Below are 18,455 nucleotides of genomic sequence, written 5' to 3'. Positions count from 1 at the left end.
CAATTGTAGAGAATCTGTCCCTTTTGTTGCTTGCGGCAGATTGTATGGTGATGCTTCTTGGATTGTTTTGATGACGTATAATGGAATTTGGGGGGTGTAGAGGCACGGCAAGGGTTGTAGGATGAGTGTGGATGAGTGGTGGATGGATGGAAGATGGTGGAAAGCTCGGCAAGAATGGTAGGAAGGTGCGGCAGATTATAGAACTAGGGTTTCTGGAATTTTGAATGAATGTAGCAGGTTGTAGTTCGGCCTAGGGGTTAAAACACATATATATAAGCACTACAAACCCTGGGGCAAACAGATTAGGGCCTCTAAAACCCAAATCCATCAGAAATTAGGTTAAAACAATTAGAATTTAAGTGGGAAAAGGGCCTAGGGTGCGGCTGGTTACTAGGGTAAAGGAATGGGCCTTCTAGAATGCCTTGCAAGGCAAGGAAATCAGATTTCTAAAGCCCTAGGTGCGGCAAGGGTTAGGGGGGAAAGGCTAGGTCATCTAAAAGCCCAAAGCCAAGACTAGAAACTCTCGAAAATGGAAACCTCCAAGAATAGAAACTTCCAACTTTAGAAACTTTGGTTTCCAATTCCGAATTCTTTGTTCTTCACTTTCATTTCTTCCTTTCTTAAGCTCCTTTGACCTTCAAACTCGTCCATTCCTTGTGCTCCATAAGCATACACAACATTCCAGCTCAATTTTGCTCTAAAATGCTCCATTTCGCACTTATTTGCATCCTTTGTCTCTAAACCTGAAATTGCATGAAACTGACTTTAAACATTGAAATAACTCAAGAAAAACAACATAAATGCATGAGAACAAGCCCACTAAGTCGCATAAATATGCTCCTATCAGTAGTGGGTGAGTGTTGTTGGGTGATTGAAATGAGTGGATGTAGTGGTAGGTGAATGTGTTGGGTGGAATGAGTGGATGTAATGGTAGGCGAATGGATGTGTTAGGTGAAATGAGTGGATGTAGTGGTAGGTGAATGTGTTGGGTGAAATGAGTGTGCTAAAATGGTTATTTATAGGGAGAGGATGATGCACAAACTTCAAATTTCGTCCATTCCTTTTGCTCCAAGCATATGTTATCCATTCATGCCCAAAAATGCTCCAAAATGCACTTCTTTGCCACATTAACCCATTGGACCTACAAACACACGAACATAACTTAAAATACTAAAATAACTACGAACTAACAACATAAATGCCAAGAAACAAGCTAACTAAGTCGCATAAATATGCTCCTATCATGGCCACAACCAATGCCATCCCTTTCTTTATACTATGATAGTGAGGCTACTTTGTCTAGAGCATATAAGAAGGTATACAATGGAAAATCTAGACATATTAGCTTGAGATATGAATATTTCAAGCAATTAATAATTGATGAGTTATTAATATTATTTATGTTAAATCAAGTTGTAACTTGGCAGATTCATTAACGAAAGCACTTTTAAGACCTTTGGTAGTTAGTACATCTAGTGGAATGGGCTAAAACTCTTTACTAAAAACTAGCCACCAATAATGGTAACCCGACTTTGTCTAGAACATCACTAGTTTAAAGTAATGGGTAATAGCAAGTTATTGATAAGGTTTTCTCTTGTAAATATTCATGAAACCACCATGAAGCACAAAGCTATAATAGTGCTTAATTAAACTTAGGTCACCATCGCATTTGTTATAACTTTGAATTACTTACACTAATTAAAGGTTTAGTTCAAAAGACACCTTTATTGTATGCATGATTATATCGGTATCCTTGTAGTAATTATAAAGAGAGAATTGTTATAATATCATTTACAAAATTATTGAAATTCGGAAGGATTGTTAGAGATTTCAATAATATATATATAAATAAATATTATATATATATATATATACACACACACACACATATGTATGTATATGTATTATATATAATAGTGTTGTGGGTGCGCAGCATGCCATCATGTGTGCGCGGCAACATTTGTAAAAGGTTTCCAACCTTTTATAGTTGTATCTTTTGGTTGAATTGTTGCAATTTTTATTAAAAGACATGATCATTACTCAAAGTGTATGAGTAGAATTGAAAGAAATAACCTGTTAATATTTATTTTCTGGAAACTTTTAATAGAAGACATGTCTTTTGGATCAACACTTATAATAAAGGTTGCATATCTTCAACCAAAATGAATGGATGTTTTAATGTCCATAAATACTTATTGTGGCATAATGTTTCACACAATTCAGACATTTGTTGTCTACATAATTTCCTTGCTCTCCCTTCTCTCTCCATCACATTCATACAATCTCTTTCTAGTTATTTCTAAGGGAATATAATTCGGTTTTGCTAATTGAATATTACATACTTTTGTTGTATCCTGTAAGTGATTTGTCAAGAACCCTCTAGCAAACTCATTCAAGTGGGGGCAAATAACACTTTAGGAAACGATTCAAGTCGTACCTCAAAATCATCCTTCAGTTTATTCTCTATATTTCTACATTTCCTCTAACAAAGAGAATGATTAGTGTTGGGTTGGTAGAGAAAGCCAAGACAACGATGCTTTCTAGCATCAATCTCTCCTCTCCTTCAAGAGGATATCGTCGTTGTGTCACAAAAGAATGGGGGAGACAAAATAGTAGAGAGAAGGAAGAGAGATATTAAACAAAAAATGCTTGTTGTCAGGGGGCAATATCAGAAACTCATTGTTTGGGCTATTTTAATTGGACTAATTTAGTGTTGGGTTTTGTCATAACCATTAAATAAAGTTATTACATGATTTTTGGTTAACATTCAAAATTTTCAAGCCCTTTTTATTAGTTTTCCCTATGTTAAATGACCAAAAATAATATGTATTTAATGTGATAAATAATTGTAAAAAATAATAATGTAAGGACAATGAATGCGATTTTGTAAAATATGTGAGAGTATACTTTACCGTCATTAAATAGGCACTAATTATTATGATTTGAAAGAAAAAAAAACACTTTATTTTATAAACATGGCAGATCATGCTTCTACTTTTTTTATACTTTACCGTCATTCCCAGCAATATTAGAAAAAAAGTTTTTTTTTTTATTTTACAAAAATATATTTGATGTTTCAAATTTTTTTTTAAATGTTGTTTTCTTTAAAAGTGCTAGCAGATGAGCACACACTTTGTGTATGTGAACAATTTCATTTTATTTTTTGTCTTCCTCCGCTGTAAGTTCGCGCTTGTTGCCACTTTCCCACTTCGCAGGCTCAAGCTTGTTGTTGCAGATCTCCAAAGGCCTATGGCTTTCTACTCTGGTTCCAAATCCCCGTGATGGGTGTCTCTTCGTGGTTTCTGCACAATAGAGAAACAAAAGCCAAAACCAAGAAAGATTAAAAAGAGTTTTAAACCAGAACATCGTATCATTCATGTTAAGGCAGCTAATTACGATTTTACCTTATAGGCAACATCAACGTCACCGTACTGATGAGAAAATTAACTTAACACACAAATTAAACCCTCTTGTTGTCAAATTGTAGTATAAATGCAAGTAGGGATCGTTCTAAACCGGGGATTATGAGGGCTTGCTAAAACCTCTAAACTTACTCAAAAACATAAAAACAAAGTTAAAAACGTTTGAATAGACTTAAGGGACTCAAAACAGATTCTAAAGACTCGAAACTACCTAGAAACACAAACTGGGCAGATTTGACTCTAACACAATTTTGGACGAATTTAGTGTTTTGGTTTGAATCAAAACATTCAAATTACACAAACAAAACCGAAATTTAACACTTTGAAACAAGAAAGTAAAATGGGGATTTTGGTTTTGATGAATTTGAAACAAACAAACAAGTTATAAAACTAGGCAAATTGTAAGACAAATTTGAGGAATACGATGATGGATGGATTAGTTAGAGGTCCGTTCTTCACACATGACACACTTGTACATGAATTGATTTCCAATTGTTTTTCAATAAACTATGATGCTCAACACCCCAGATTAATCGTGATGTACAAATTAATCCTCAGATTTTCCTTTATTTATTGAATTGGATGTATGCATGCGACAACCCAAATTATTCTCTAAAAGTCCCCTATATGAATGCATAATAGAGATACAATCAGAGATCATTACGTTCAATGAAAATCATAAGTGTTGACGAGGCAATTATAACTATGAATGCATGATACAATTGCCAAGAATTCAATTAACGCGATTGTGATAAACAACTTTCACTATTCATGAATATAAACTTGTAATGATTAGGTGAAACTCATTTATATTCTAGCATCTAATTCATGCATGAAAACTAAGTATGCTTCCTTAATAAACATACAAGAATCAGTTATGAATAAAATAGATAATTGAATTGCAATCACAACTTATCAAATCACAATTGGAAGAAATCAATTTAAATCTCAAGCATGTTCATGGCTTCAAACTTCCCCCTAACTAAATAGGGGTTTAGCCACTCATAATTGCAACAAAATTAGAAAATAACAAAGTAGACATTGAAAGTAAGAACGAAGTACACCTAAAATGCTCCAAAGTTCCAAGCTTGAAACGCCAAGGACCTTTGTTTTCACCACCTTGTTGTAGCACAAGTGTCTAGGATGTGTATGGATATATGGATGGAATGGATTTGCACGGCTAAGAGATGAAAGTGTATGGATTGGTGAGATGTGAAAATGTAGTGTCTTTGGATGGAGATGGAATCCAAATTATGGTGAAGAGTGGATGTATTTATAGGCTAGGGAGAGGAGTATGGAGTTGTAATGAGTGGATGTAATGGGTGTAGTGGGTGAATGTTTGGTAATAAGTGGATGTAATGGGTGTAGTGGGTGAGTGTTTGGTAATGAGTAGTGTTTGGTAATGAGTGGATGTAATGGGTGTAGTGGGTGGATGTAATGGGTGTAGTGGGTGGATGTTTGGTAATGAGTGGATGTAATAGGTGTAGTGGATGAATGTTTGGTAATGAGTAGTGTTTGGTAATAAGTGGATGTAATGGGTGTAGTGGGTTGTGGTAATGATTGGATGTAATGGGTGTAGTGGGTGGATGTTTGGAGAATGGATGTGTTGGGTGAAATGAGTGGATGTAGTGGTAGGTGAATGTGTTGGGTGAAATGAGTGGATGTAATGGTAGGTGAATGGATGTGTTGGGTGAAATGAGTGTGCTAAAATGGTTATTTATTGGGAGAGGATGATGCACAAACTTCAAATTTCGTCCATTCCTTTTACTCCAAGCATATGTCATCCATTCCATGCTCCAAAATGCTCCAAAATGCACTTCTTTGCCACATTAACCTTTTGGACCTACAAACACACGAAAATAGCTTAAAATACTAAAATAACTACGAACTAACAACATAAATGCCAAGAAACAAGCTAACAAAGTCGCATAAATATGCTCCTATCACGTACACAAAGCAAACCTCAATCGGCTACCTCTCGCAGTCGTAGCTTGGGGTCTGGACGGCACCAATCAGATCATCGGTCTTGCTGGTGTAGCGGTGTGAATGTTATCGTTGTTTACCCGCTTTCCAACTCCCCCCACCTATCAACAATTAATATCATCACCATCACCATCACTATCATAAATTATTAAATTTCTTCATGATTATTTACAAAACCTTTGTATATGCAGTTAATAGGTACATGACAGACAATTGAAAAGAAAAAAAACGATGTGAAAACATAATTTCCCTAAAAACATGTATGTACCTGTTGGAGTTGTCCAAGCGACGAATATTGTAGTCGAAGGCTTTGGAATAATGGTTTGATGTGATATAAACTAGCACACAAATTAAACCCTCTTATTGACAATTGTAGTAAAGATGTAAGTAGGGATCGTTCTAGGCCGGGGATTAGGAGGGATTGCTAATCTACTTAAAACTGACTCAAAAACACAAAACTAGACTTGAAAACACTTAACTAGACTCAAAGAACTCAAAACAAACTAAAAAGACTCAAAACAGCACAAAACAGCACAAAACAATCAAATAGACTCAAACTTGACACTAAAGGGTGATTTGGACGGAAATTGATGTTAACTTGACTCAAAACACTTAAAACACAAATTTGGACACATTCTAACTAATTTGACACAACAATGTAAAGGGGATTGGGTTTTTGACGAATTTAAAGTAAAGACTAGATTAAAGACTTAAACAAGTTTAGCACGAAATTGGGGGAAATTATGGGTGATTAGCTAGCTAGAGGGTCCTTCTCCACACATGACACACTTGCATACAAATCGATTTCCAGTTGCTTTTCCAATAAACCATGAACCTCAACGCCACAGATTAACCGTGAACAACACTAATTAACCCTCAGATTTTCCTTAAGTCGTTGAACTGGATGGATAACGCATCGGCAACCAAATTATTCTTCAATAGTTCCCTACATGAACAGCATAATAGAGATACAATCAAAGATCATTAAGCTGTGTGAAAATCATAAGCATTGACAAGGCATTCGTAACTATGAACAGCATGATACTCCTGCCAGGAATTTAATTAACACGATTGTGACTAGCAACCTTCACTACTTATGAATATAAGTTCATAACAATTAGGTGAAACTCCCTTATATTCTAGCATCAAATTCATGCATGCAAACTAAGTATGCATCCTTAATCAACAAACAAGAATAAGTTATGAATCAAACAATTAAGTAAATTGCATTCACGATTTATAAAATCACAACTGGAAGTAATCAATTCATATTGCAAATATGTTTATGGCTTTGAATTTTCCTCTAGCTAAAACGAGTTTAGCTCCTCATGTTCGCAAAACAAAGATAATTAAACCTAAACATTGAAAACAAAAGATAGATTACACCTAAGAATGTTCCAGCAATCCAATCTTGAATGGCAAGCACGTCCAAGGGTCATCCTTCTTCTTCTTTGTTGCGGCACAAGATGTGGGTGAAAGTTTGAGTGATGAATTGTATGAAAGAATGGCTGAAAGTATGAATGGTAGTGAATGGGTGGTTTGAATGGTGCAGCAAGGTCCTTTATTTATAGGATAAGGAAGGGGCACGGCTGGGAATTAAATTGGGAAGGGTTTAAGACTCCAAATCCTCCAAGAAAAGGGTAACAAATCAGAATCCCAAGAGGAAAAGGGTAAGTAGGGTGCAGCAGGATCCTAGAGGGAAAGGGAAATGCCTTGCACAGCAAGGGAAAGGGTTTTTTTAGAAGAAATAAGTGTAGCAAGGGGAAGGAAAAGGGAAATAGGCAAAGACAATGCGGCAAGGGATTTTAGGAATGTAATTAGGTCTGAATTTAAGTCTCCTAATTTAATTAAAGATCATCCTTGCAGCTGGAAATTAAGTGGTGAAGAATAAGGAAAGTTTAAGACAAAATAAGGTAACTTTGGCTAACATTCCTTCTTTTTTGCTTGCATCCTTTACTTCCTTTTCTTAAATTAATTTCTTCAATAACTTCAGCATAATCCTAACCTCTTTTGGTCTTCAAATTCGTCCATCCACATTGCTCCATGCATGTGCTATCCATTCCAAGCCCAAAACTATTCCAAAATGCACTAAAATGCACTTTCTTGCCACTTTAGCCCTTTAAACCTACAAACACACGAAAATATTTAAAAATGCTAAAATAACTAGGAACTAACAACATAAATGCAAGAAAACAAGCTACCTAAGTCGCATAAATATACTCCTATCAAGATTGTGGATTTGGCAATATCCTTCACGTAAACCACTGTGTTCGTCTTCGACGCCATCGCCATTTTTTGTTTTTTGATCGAGTTTTGTTTCTTTGATGTGTTTGAGCTTGTATTTTGGGGCTTTCATCAATTTTTCTTTCTTCCTCGCCATTAACCCTTCTGTGCTCCTCTTTTTTTTTTTTTTTTTTTTTTTTTTTTTGCTTTTGCTTTCTTGCCTTTCTGCCTTTTGTTCTTCTCTGTCTCTCCCCCCATTTTTTGCACTTTGAAGAGGAAGTGGGGGCAATCAGTTTCACACTTTGCCAACTACTATTAACCTCTCCTTTTAGGGATATGATTGTCTTTTGTCAAAAGGTTCAAATTACTATTTTGCCCTCATCTCAATATTATGTATTCAAAAGTGAGGGGCAAAATAGTCGACAATGAGGGTTCTCTTAATAATAGTATATATAAGGGTGTGATATCTACACACCTATTTTTACTTCTCACACATTCTTCTAATTTTTGATCGTCGGATCGAATGAATTGAAGAAGATCAATAGACATAAATTAACAAAGGATGTGTGAGAAGTAAAAAGAAATGTGTTGATAGCACACCAGATATATAGTACAATCTCAAACCGGTCTTAAATATCACAAAAAAGGGTCACGATGCTCATCTCACCCCCAATGAGATCTGTTGATGGACCGTGAGCCACGTGGTCACTGCATGGTGATTGGTGAAAGATCAACAAACTCACCGTTTAATGACAATGCTGCCCATCGTCCTGTACCTGTAATCAATACGACACGACATTCCCGTAGACAGGCCGCAGAAAGGACACAACAGTCATTCAAGAATTGAAGCAGTGGCAGGACCGTAAAAACAGTACGGGGAAAACAGCCCACGGGGCAAACGAAGAATGACATAAAAGCGTGCGTTTCGGTTGATTGAGGTAGCATTTAATGCTCGGATCGAAATCAATCTGCAACCGTCGATTGAGGCCCTTTGACACGGTCAGTGTAATCGCAGGGATGGCACCGCAGAGAGTATAAATGGTTAGTTGTTGTAGGTGAAAAGGAGTAAGAGTAAATTAGAGTGGAGTGAGAGAAAGTAGGAGAGAGAGTTGAAAAAGTTGAGAGCTCCTTCCTCAGTCGTCGGTCTCATCAGTCTCATCTCTCTCGGGCCGTTTTAGGGTTTCTCAGGTGAGCCGCAGCGGCGTTTTCCGGCTTATTTTTCTCTTCTGGCTTTTCAAAACCAGAAATTTGTTTTCTGGGCCTGTCTGGGGGTGGTTGGTTTCTGAGTCGTCGAGTTTTGCTTCAGGGCATTTTGGGTATTTCACGCTTCTCAGCTTTGGTCTCTTCTCTGGTTTCTCCCATGGCTGCTGCTGCAGTTGAAAATCTCATTTTCTGTCTAGGGTTTTCTGGAAAAGTTCAAATTCTGTCTTGTTTTCTGGAATAAGAGGAAAAGGGTTTCTAAAAGGTGCAGCTTTTTCTCTTGTTTTGAACAATGCACTTAGAGTTTTGGACCCGGCTGATTTCGCAGTTCAAGTTTTGCTTTGATTTTATTTTGTTCCAATTTTTTTTGGGCTTCAGTATTTTGTAGTTACGAGCTTTTGTGCGTTTTGGACTATTTTTTTGGGCATTTATGGTATTTCTGACTTCTGAGGCCGATCATTGCATAACAATTGTGTGTTTGACTTGCAGGTTTGAAGAGTCCTCACGGCTGGATTTCAGAAGCGGTTTCTTGTGCGCTTAGGTAAAATATACAGTAAATGTTTCGTTTTTCCACTTGCATGTCTGTTTCTTTCTGTATTCTTACTGTTGTTCAAGTTAACTCATTTCAACCACTCTCGATTCTGGTTTTTCTTTTCGATTTGAGAAGTTTTCGGGTTAGATGTGTGTGTTTTGCATATGTTATATACTTGTACATCATTGTATATGTTTGATTTTCATTGACTGGTTTCCACCACTCTGCATGTGGGTTTTTCTTTTCGATTTCAGAATTTTCGGGTTAGATGTGTGTGTTCTGAATATATTATACGCATATATATATATATATCATTATGATTTTCATTGACTTGTTTCTTATGATGCTTGCATGTGTGGTTTTTTTTAGCTAAACTGAGCTTTTCATTTTTGTTGACAAACCCTTAAAAATCACAGGTGTTTTTACCTTTTATTTGTCCCTTTTTATAATTTCTTGTTTCTCTTGCTTGAGGAAACTGCTTCTCTTTTTGTATATATCAACTTCTGGAGATTCTTTCCGACTGTTGTTGATGTGGTGCTTTGATTTTTGGTTTCTGTGCCATTAAATTTTATTAAAAGCTCTGCATAAGGCTATCTACTTGTGTGCATGTGTTTTCCAAAATGTCCCTGCTCAGTGTCAAATAATTTTCTCTCAATACTGGGATGCCTTATGAGCTATTTTTATGATTTTGGTCATTAATTCAGTGACTTCTCCATTCAATTCAGTGGAGACTTAGGTGACCTGTCAATTAATTGTGTTTTATAAAGTGTGCAGTGTAAAATAGTCAATTTTGTATCACAACTTCGGCCTTGTAGGTCTATTTATTGTTCTCAAAATTCAAGTTCTTGAAACAAAAATGATGTTTGAAGTTTAGAGCCTTCAGAGTAAAAGTTCTCATATGTGGCTTTCCAGAAATTGCTTCTTAATTATAAGATCAGGGCAGCATCCTTTTAAAAAAAAAAAAAAATTGTATTATCACTCTATATCCACCTTTGAATATGTATGATGTGATTTGTACTGAACTTTTGCTACAATTTTGTATGTCTCCTTACACCTTTCTGATCAATCAAATCAATTCCTTTGTTTGTTTCTTTGTTCTGTGTGGCTTACTTAATTTTCTGGGTCATTCTCACGTGGTTTCAAATCTTTCAAGGGGTTCTGATGCTAGCGTAGGCTTTTGTGTTTCCATATGTGTTTGCTTTTAACTCCTAGTCCTAAGGGAGTAATCAGTGTCATACTGCAATTTTTCTTTCTCTAAATTTATTAAGCAGTAACGTTGTCTATCTCTGGCCATTCTTGTTTTTGGTTTCTTATTCTTTTATGCCTTTACCGCTAGGAAGATTCATTTGCTTTCATTAGAGCAATCACACTATTATTTATTGACTTGATTTTGGTTATTCCTGTTCTAGTCAAAGTGCATTTTTAATTTGTTAGGAATTATGGTGCTGCATATAGGAATTCAATTCCTGCTTTAGCATGAATATATGTCCTTTGTTGTATCTCATCTACATACTTATGTTATGTTGTAGGATATGGATTCGATTGAGCCAGATGGAAATGCAACAAATGGGGTGAATGGAGCTAATGGGGCAAATGTAGTGAATGGAGCAAATGGGGTGAATGGAGCTAATGGGGCAGAGGATGCGTTGCCACCCCCACCCCCAGTTATTCCACCAGATGTTGTTCCTTTGCATGTGGAAGCAGATAACATTCCTGAACCTGTTAAGAAAAAACCTGCTCGGGTCCCTATTGCTAGGCGTGGCCTTGGAACCAAGGGAACAAAAATACCCTTGGTCACAAATCACTTCAAAGTGAATGTTACTAATATTGAGGGTTACTTCTTCCATTATAGTGTATGCTCCATATGCTTTCCATATATTTCCAGTGCTTTCTTCCATTTTCTTTTATCTTCAGTGTTAGTTCTCATTTTTGTACTGTATACATAGGTTTCTGTCGCTTATGAAGATGGGCGTCCGCTTGACGGCAAGGGTGCTGGAAGAAGAATAATTGAAAGGGTGCATGAGACATACCACTCGGAGTTAGGTGGAAAGGACTTTGCCTATGATGGGGAGAAGAGCCTGTTTACTGTTGGATCCCTTCCGCGCAACAAACTTGAATTCGCCGTTGTTTTGGAGGATGTGCCATCAAGCAGGTATGTAAGGAAGGGCTATGGTTTCTTTCCAATGTATTAGATCTCCTTTTTACTCTCTTACTGTTGGACTTGTTTCTATACAGGAACAATGGAAACTGTGAACCTGATGGTCCTGGGAGTCCAAATGAGAGTGACCGAAAGAGATTACGGCGTCCAAATCGCTCCAAAACATTTAATGTGGAGATCAGCTATGCTGCAAAAATTCCCATGAAAGCAATTGGAGATGCTCTTCGTGGTCAAGAATCAGAGAATTCTCAAGAAGCTTTGAGAGTCCTGGATATCATATTAAGACAGCATGCATCGAAGCAGTGAGTGAAGTTTATCCTTTCTGTCTAGTTTTCTCCCTTCTCTCCTTCCCCCACATAGTTTTGTGTTTATGTTATATTTTGGATGGATTGTATCCTATGTAATGAAAACCTTGATTCCAACAGAGGATGCCTCCTAGTTCGCCAATCATTCTTCCATAATGATCCAAAAAATTTTGCGGATGTTGGAGGTGGTGTTCTTGGGTGCAGAGGATTCCATTCAAGTTTTAGGACCACCCAGGGTGGCTTGTCTCTGAACATTGGTAGCTATATTGCTTATTTCTCTGTTACATTATTCAAAATTTACTGTATTTTAACCTATTCTGATGTGTACATTTTCAGATGTATCGACTACCATGATCATACAGCCAGGGCCGGTGGTAGACTTTTTAATTGCCAACCAAAGTGTTAGAGATCCTTTCCAACTTGACTGGACGAAGGTAACAAACTCTTGTCATTATTTATTCTGTCGTGTTATTATGTTCATTTACTTTTCGATAATCTGTGTTTGTTTCAATGAATAGGCTAAAAGAACACTCAAGAATTTGAGGGTCAAAACAAGTCCGTCAAATCAAGAGTTCAAAATAACTGGATTGAGCGAGAAGCCATGCCGAGAACAGACGTATATATTTTTTGAATGAAACTATGTTTCCTTTTTATCTTTTAGTGTTTTTGCATCATGGTGCTTTTTCTATCCTTACTAGAGCAACTATTTTTCTTGTGTTCTTGTTCTTAACGCCCTCAATTTATTGTGTATGATCCAGTTTTACATTGAGAAACAAGCAAGCAAAGGAAGGGGAAGATGCAGAAATAGAAGTGACTGTTTATGATTATTTTGTTAATCATCGTAATATACAGCTGCGGTACTCGGCTGATCTACCCTGCCTTAATGTTGGGAAACCAAAACGTCCTACTTATATCCCCTTGGAGGTAACAAGCTGAGTTTATTCTTCTTTCTTTTTGTTGTTATGAATATGATGATTTATTTTTATCCGTGACCTTAGTGGTTTTGTTGAACTTTTTCTTCCAGCTTTGTTCTTTGGTGTCCTTGCAACGTTACACAAAAGCTCTTTCCACCCTTCAAAGAGCTTCGCTGGTGGAGAAATCAAGGCAGAAGCCACAAGAGAGGATGAGTGTTTTGTCTAATGTATGTGTCTTCATTAACATCTGACTCATTGTATATGCATCCATGACTCTAAATCACATGAGTACTATTGCAGGCTTTGAAAATCAATAATTATGATGCTGAACCAATGCTCCACTCATGTGGTGTTTCAATTGGTGGTAGCTTTACTCAAGTGGAAGGCCGTGTTCTTCCAGCCCCAAAGGTATTGTCCACATATACCTGTATGATGTAGCCTATTCTGTTGTGCGTCTACTGATTGATTTGGTTTCCTTGACAGCTTAAAGTTGGTAATGGTGATGATTTCTTCCCTCGAAATGGGCGCTGGAATTTCAACAACAAGGTTTTTAATGACCCCCTTTTCTCTCTCTGTTACTTTTCACCTTATATCAGTATTTTGATTCTTTGGTTCATTTATATTGTTGAAATGCAGACACTTGTCAAGCCAACTAAGATAGAAAAGTGGGCTGTTGTTAACTTCTCTGCACGCTGTGATCTAAAAGCCCTCGTCCGTGATCTGATCAAATGTGGAGATATGAAAGGAATTGTAAGTTTTGCACTTGCACATTTGCTACAGTATGTATTCAAATAACTTAGATAACTTCATTTTTATTCTTCTTTTTTATTTTTCCATTCTTCACCTGCTGACAGAAAATCGAGGCTCCATTTGATGTGTTTGAAGAGAATCCTCAGTCTAGGCGCGCCCCACCTTTGGTTAGAGTTGAGAGGATGTTTGAGGATATACAGTCCAAACTTCCTGGACAACCACAGTTTCTTCTCTGTTTGCTTCCGGAGAGAAAAAATTCTGCTTTATATGGTTGAGTCATATTATCTATACTATCATTGACATGTTAAATCATTTATAATATGCTCTCTTAATGATATCTATTGATTCACTAGGTCCATGGTTGAGTCATTTTATCTAAATAAATTATAATATGCTCTCTAATGATACCTACTGATTCCCTAGGTCCATGGAAGCGGAAGAATCTGGCTGAGTATGGTATTGTGACACAATGCATTGCTCCCACAAGGGTCAATGATCAATACCTTACAAATGTCCTGTTAAAGATCAATGCAAAGGTGAGTTTTTTTTTTTTTTTTTTTTTTTTTTTTTTTTTAATTATTAGTAATTTATTTTATTTTATTGATATCGGTATGAGTAGATTTTATGTTGGCTGTGATCTTAAACTTGGTTTGCCCTCACAATTCCTTGCAGCTTGGTGGGTTAAATTCATTGTTGGCAGTTGAATATTCTCCTTCTATCCCTGTGGTTTCCAAGGCTCCCACTATCATCCTTGGGATGGATGTGTCCCATGGTTCTCCTGGGCAATCTGATGTACCCTCAATTGCTGCGGTAAACTGCTTTCTATGTCTTACATATTGGATTAAATGTTGTTACTAAAGCTAGTTCATTGGAACTCTGCACATTTTGTACACATGATGACAAGAAATACGTATGGACCTCTCATGTTGTATTTGATGGGGCAATTATAGGTGGTAAGCTCCAGGCAGTGGCCACTGATTTCTCGCTACAGGGCATCTGTTCGAACACAATCCCCCAAGGTGGAGATGATAGACTCTCTGTACAAACGAGTTTCTGACACAGAGGATGATGGCATTATGAGGTAGGATATGTATCTTGAAGTCATTTATTCATTGCAAATTTCTTCAAATATTTAGAAAAGTTTTAGAAATTCATTTTCTGTTGAATGACATTTTGGTTTCATAAATACTTTCCAAACCACTCAAATGTTAAGTTTCTTCTTAAATTCAGAGAGCTGCTTCTGGACTTCTATACAAGTTCAGGCAAACAGAAACCTGACCAGATTATCATCTTCAGGTATCTCTTAGAAAACCTAGAATCAAATGAATTGTAATTGTATTTTTTGCTATTGTTCTTAAAACTATGTGCTTGTAAGAATTGGAACAGTCAGTATCTTATTTGTAGGAGTTTTTATTATTTAACCCATTTACTGCCCTAGCTTAATTTCTTTCTTCTTTTTTTTTTCTGAAAACCATTTGCTGTCCTAGCTTAAGTTATAGTGCGTCTGAATGTGCATGTGCTCATGTATGGGTCAATTACTAGCTCTTTTTGTACAAGCTCTTTACATTTTCATGTATGGGTCAAATTCTAATGAATAATTTTTAATTCCGTCTTTTGATTTCTCGTGTTAAATTTTATAGGTTATTAGATTCCATATTGCATTTGTATTTTGACACAATAAATTGCCCAGTATGTTTTAATGTGTAATTATGCGCCAAATGCTGATGCCAAATATACCAGGATTTGAATTGTACAATTCATAGCTACCACCTTGATCTGAAGCAGGCACATTTGCCCTGCTGATATCTACGTTGAAATTCTTTTTACACGTTTATTAAACTACAGTGCATATCACTGGTTTTACTCAAATGTTTTCTGCTGTTCTAAACTCTAAAGTTGCTCAATTTACTTGAATTGTCTGTTGGAAATATGACAGGCTTTATAGTCCATGAGTAGATACTGATTACTCATATTTTATCCTTTTTTTTTTTGTAGATACTGTTTGAGCATGTTGAATTGATTAATCTTGTTCTGTACAAGTTTATTTTGGTAGAACTTTGCTTATGTTGACTGGTTTTGTTGAATATAGGGATGGAGTAAGCGAATCTCAATTTAACCAAGTTTTGAACATTGAACTGGATCAAATCATAGAGGTAAGTTTTGAACATTAAACTGGATCAAGGTTTTGTGGGCTAACCATTGACGTTCAAATTTGTTTTCTACTTTGAAATGATGCTAAATTATCCTTTTCTTATCAGGCTTGCAAGTTCCTGGATGAGACTTGGTCCCCTAAATTTGTGGTGATCATTGCTCAGAAGAACCACCACACAAAATTTTTTCAGCCTCAATCCCCAGATAATGTTCCTCCTGGTAGGCTAATGCAGTTGAACAAATTCAACTCTTAACATGATTCAGCCTTTCACATAATTCAACGTACCTATACAATTTATTGGTTTTTTTGCAGGAACAATTATCGACAACAAAATTTGTCACCCAAGAAACAATGACTTCTATCTATGTGCTCAAGCTGGAATGATTGTGAGTATCAATATTATGCTTTGCAGCTTTAGTATCTTGTTTGTAACTTAGAATCCTATCTAGATTGTGCTACTTTGCATTAGTATTACCATGTTGCAAGCTTCAAAAACCGTGCCTAAAATTTTCATTACTTAAGATATTCATGTTTTAATAACTCCCATGTTTTGCCTTGTTCCCAATAATTTCCCCAAATGTTACGAAGTGGATCTCTGGGGTCACGAATGATTCTTCAGGGAAATTGTGAATCATTCATGTGCAACGTCTGATTTTTTTTCTCGGTAATAGTTAAAGACGACTTATACTAAACTGGTTTACTCTTTTTTTTTTAAAGGGGACCACGAGGCCTACTCACTATCATGTTCTGTTAGATGATGTTGGTTTTTCAGCCGATGAGCTGCAGGAACTAGTGCATTCACTTTCATACGTGTAAGTGAATATTAAGCACTACATTGCTTTGTTTAGCCATTAGTATTAACTTCCTTAATAATAATTTTTTTCACTTGCAGGTACCAGAGAAGTACCACCGCCATTTCCGTAGGTAAATTTCTTTATTCTATTCCTGCGGCTCCTCTAGAATGGTCATGGTCTTGCACGCAAAGCAACTCTCTCCCTGATGTTCATGCTAATACATGTTTAGTTGCAAATAGTAAATCCTAATCCCGTGGTAAAATATTCTTCTTTTCAGTTGCCCCCATTTGCTATGCACATTTAGCTGCCACTCAGATGTCACAGTTCATGAAATTCGAAGACGCGTCTGAGACATCTTCAAGCCATGGCGGTCTTACCTCTGCTGGAGCTGTTCCTGTCCCGCAGCTGCCGAGGTTGAAGGAGAATGTGTCCAGTTCCATGTTTTTCTGTTGAGGCCTCAGAGCCTTGAGCCCTACTATGGTTACCTACTGAAGAACAGCAGTTTGTGTATATACTAGTTTTTGGTGTAGCCTCCCACTGTAATAGGAGGTTTGAACTATCGTAGTTGGTAAAGCTTGCGGTGCGTTTGACAGGCGTTTTGTATATGATCCTAAGTAAGTTGTGTGTAGCCTAACTTATGGGATTATGACCTTGGATGTTGACTCTCTGTAGGCTTAACTTATGGTATTGTGTGATGGTGTTCTGTTGCCCTTTGTGTATGTGGTGGAGATTGGTTTTATGAGTGTGGTCTTCCGGAAACCGCACTTCCTTCATCTGCCTTACAGATGATGGGGGCACGGTATTTTTTCCCCAACTGTTTTCGGTATACGGAGATCAGGCGGTGGATCTGAAGGGTCAATGATAGGGTATGATGATGCAACATTTCATAATACTACAAGAGGCGGTCGGGGCGTGTTTAACTTGACAGAGGCAAACCCCCGAACCACTTCTTCCCAACCCTGCATATGGTTCCCAATCATACGTCTACTACCATACTATCCTACTTGCGGTGCTTGCCATTGCCGCTTCGGCATGGACATTTCCCTTGTAGACTTCTACTCAACTGAAATTTAGAGCATCAGTTTACCATAGCAATTATGCGGTTAAACACTTATTTCAATCCCTTTACTACTTGTGACTCTGAAGCAACACACACAAACAAACAAACATGTGGATGCAAATTTCTTTCTCATGATTTTGGACAAAATTGCACCTACAAAACAAATCACACCTAAGGTCAAGGCCAAAAGTCTCACGCACCCACGATGAATTTGGGGGGGGTGGGGCTTTGGCCGAACAACCTCCGATGCCAAAGTAAAAATTAAGAGAGAAAAATGCTTAGAGAGTTTTTGGATTTTTAAGAGTGTGGACTTGGGTTTTTAGAGGAAATGAGGGTGAATATATAGTGCATGGCAGGTCCCCTTTGGAGAAAAGGTGGTCGGCCCCTTGGGTTATTTTTGTGTGAGATGGGTGATTTAATTGGCATTTATTGGATTAATTAGGTAATAAATCCATTAATTAGCCAATTAACTCAATTTATATGGAATGTTTTGAAGGTTATGGAATAAATACCTTATGGAGAATATAGGATGAGGATAGATGAAATAATTTTGAATTTGTTACCTATTTTTGGCATTTTTGGCTTGATTGAATAATGATTGTCCACTGCTTGCGCGTAGGAAATCTGATGTGCCTCGAGGGTAATTTTGTCCTTTTTACCACAAATCCACGTGTCGTCTTGTGATTATTTTTGGCTCTACAAATGCCCCCATACCTGCTGGGCTGCTCGTAGGAAAGGGCAGCAGGTGAAGAGATCTTCTTGCTCTAGGAAACTTAGGACTGTTTCTTATTTTGATGTATATTCTCTCTTTAATAGGAAATTAGATCCTTCTAGGAAAAGGAAATAAATTTCTCTCAAAGTCTATTTAAGTCCACCTTAAGTGGGTTATTAAATCAACTTTGGATAGTGATTTATTCTACCCTTTCCTTTAGCAATCTTCTACATCTTGCTCGTGCAAAGGA

At 36.9% G+C, this 18,455-nt stretch overlaps 1 protein-coding gene across 5 annotated transcripts; it reads left to right on the top strand.

Annotated features, from left to right (window-relative positions):
* The first annotated feature begins 8,288 nt into the window (after nt 1-8,288).
* LOC103427265 (protein argonaute 4-like) lies at nt 8,289-17,140 on the top strand. 5 transcript variants are annotated; one of them, XM_008365331.4, is made up of 24 exons: nt 8,289-8,816; nt 9,318-9,369; nt 10,890-11,213; nt 11,307-11,512; nt 11,596-11,820; nt 11,944-12,080; nt 12,160-12,257; nt 12,342-12,439; nt 12,582-12,747; nt 12,848-12,964; nt 13,038-13,145; nt 13,221-13,283; nt 13,374-13,487; nt 13,592-13,757; nt 13,911-14,023; nt 14,160-14,297; nt 14,438-14,568; nt 14,718-14,783; nt 15,577-15,640; nt 15,746-15,857; nt 15,952-16,025; nt 16,357-16,451; nt 16,532-16,563; nt 16,711-17,140. In XM_008365331.4, the coding sequence occupies exons 3-24, from the start codon at nt 10,893-10,895 to the stop codon at nt 16,884-16,886; spliced, it is 2,820 nt and encodes a 939-aa protein (XP_008363553.3). In that variant the 5' UTR covers nt 8,289-8,816; nt 9,318-9,369; nt 10,890-10,892; the 3' UTR covers nt 16,887-17,140.
* The last annotated feature ends 1,315 nt before the right edge of the window (nt 17,141-18,455 follow it).

The sequence above is a fragment of the Malus domestica genome, chromosome 03, assembly GCF_042453785.1.
Source record: "Malus domestica chromosome 03, GDT2T_hap1".
Lineage (NCBI taxonomy): Eukaryota > Viridiplantae > Streptophyta > Magnoliopsida > Rosales > Rosaceae > Malus > Malus domestica.
This window is presented reverse-complemented; position numbering and strand designations above follow the sequence as displayed.

What these genes read in the sequence shown, in the direction of transcription:
- LOC103427265 (XM_008365331.4), top strand. Translation starts at nt 10,893, where the DNA reads ATGGATTCGATTGAGCCAGATGGAAATGCAACAAATGGGGTGAATGGA. An exon ending in AAAAAATTCTGCTTTATATG is followed by an intron (nt 13,758 to 13,910) that starts GTTGAGTCATAT and finishes CTGATTCCCTAG; the next exon opens with GTCCATGGAAGCGGAAGAAT. An exon ending in ATGTACCCTCAATTGCTGCG is followed by an intron (nt 14,298 to 14,437) that starts GTAAACTGCTTT and finishes GGGCAATTATAG; the next exon opens with GTGGTAAGCTCCAGGCAGTG.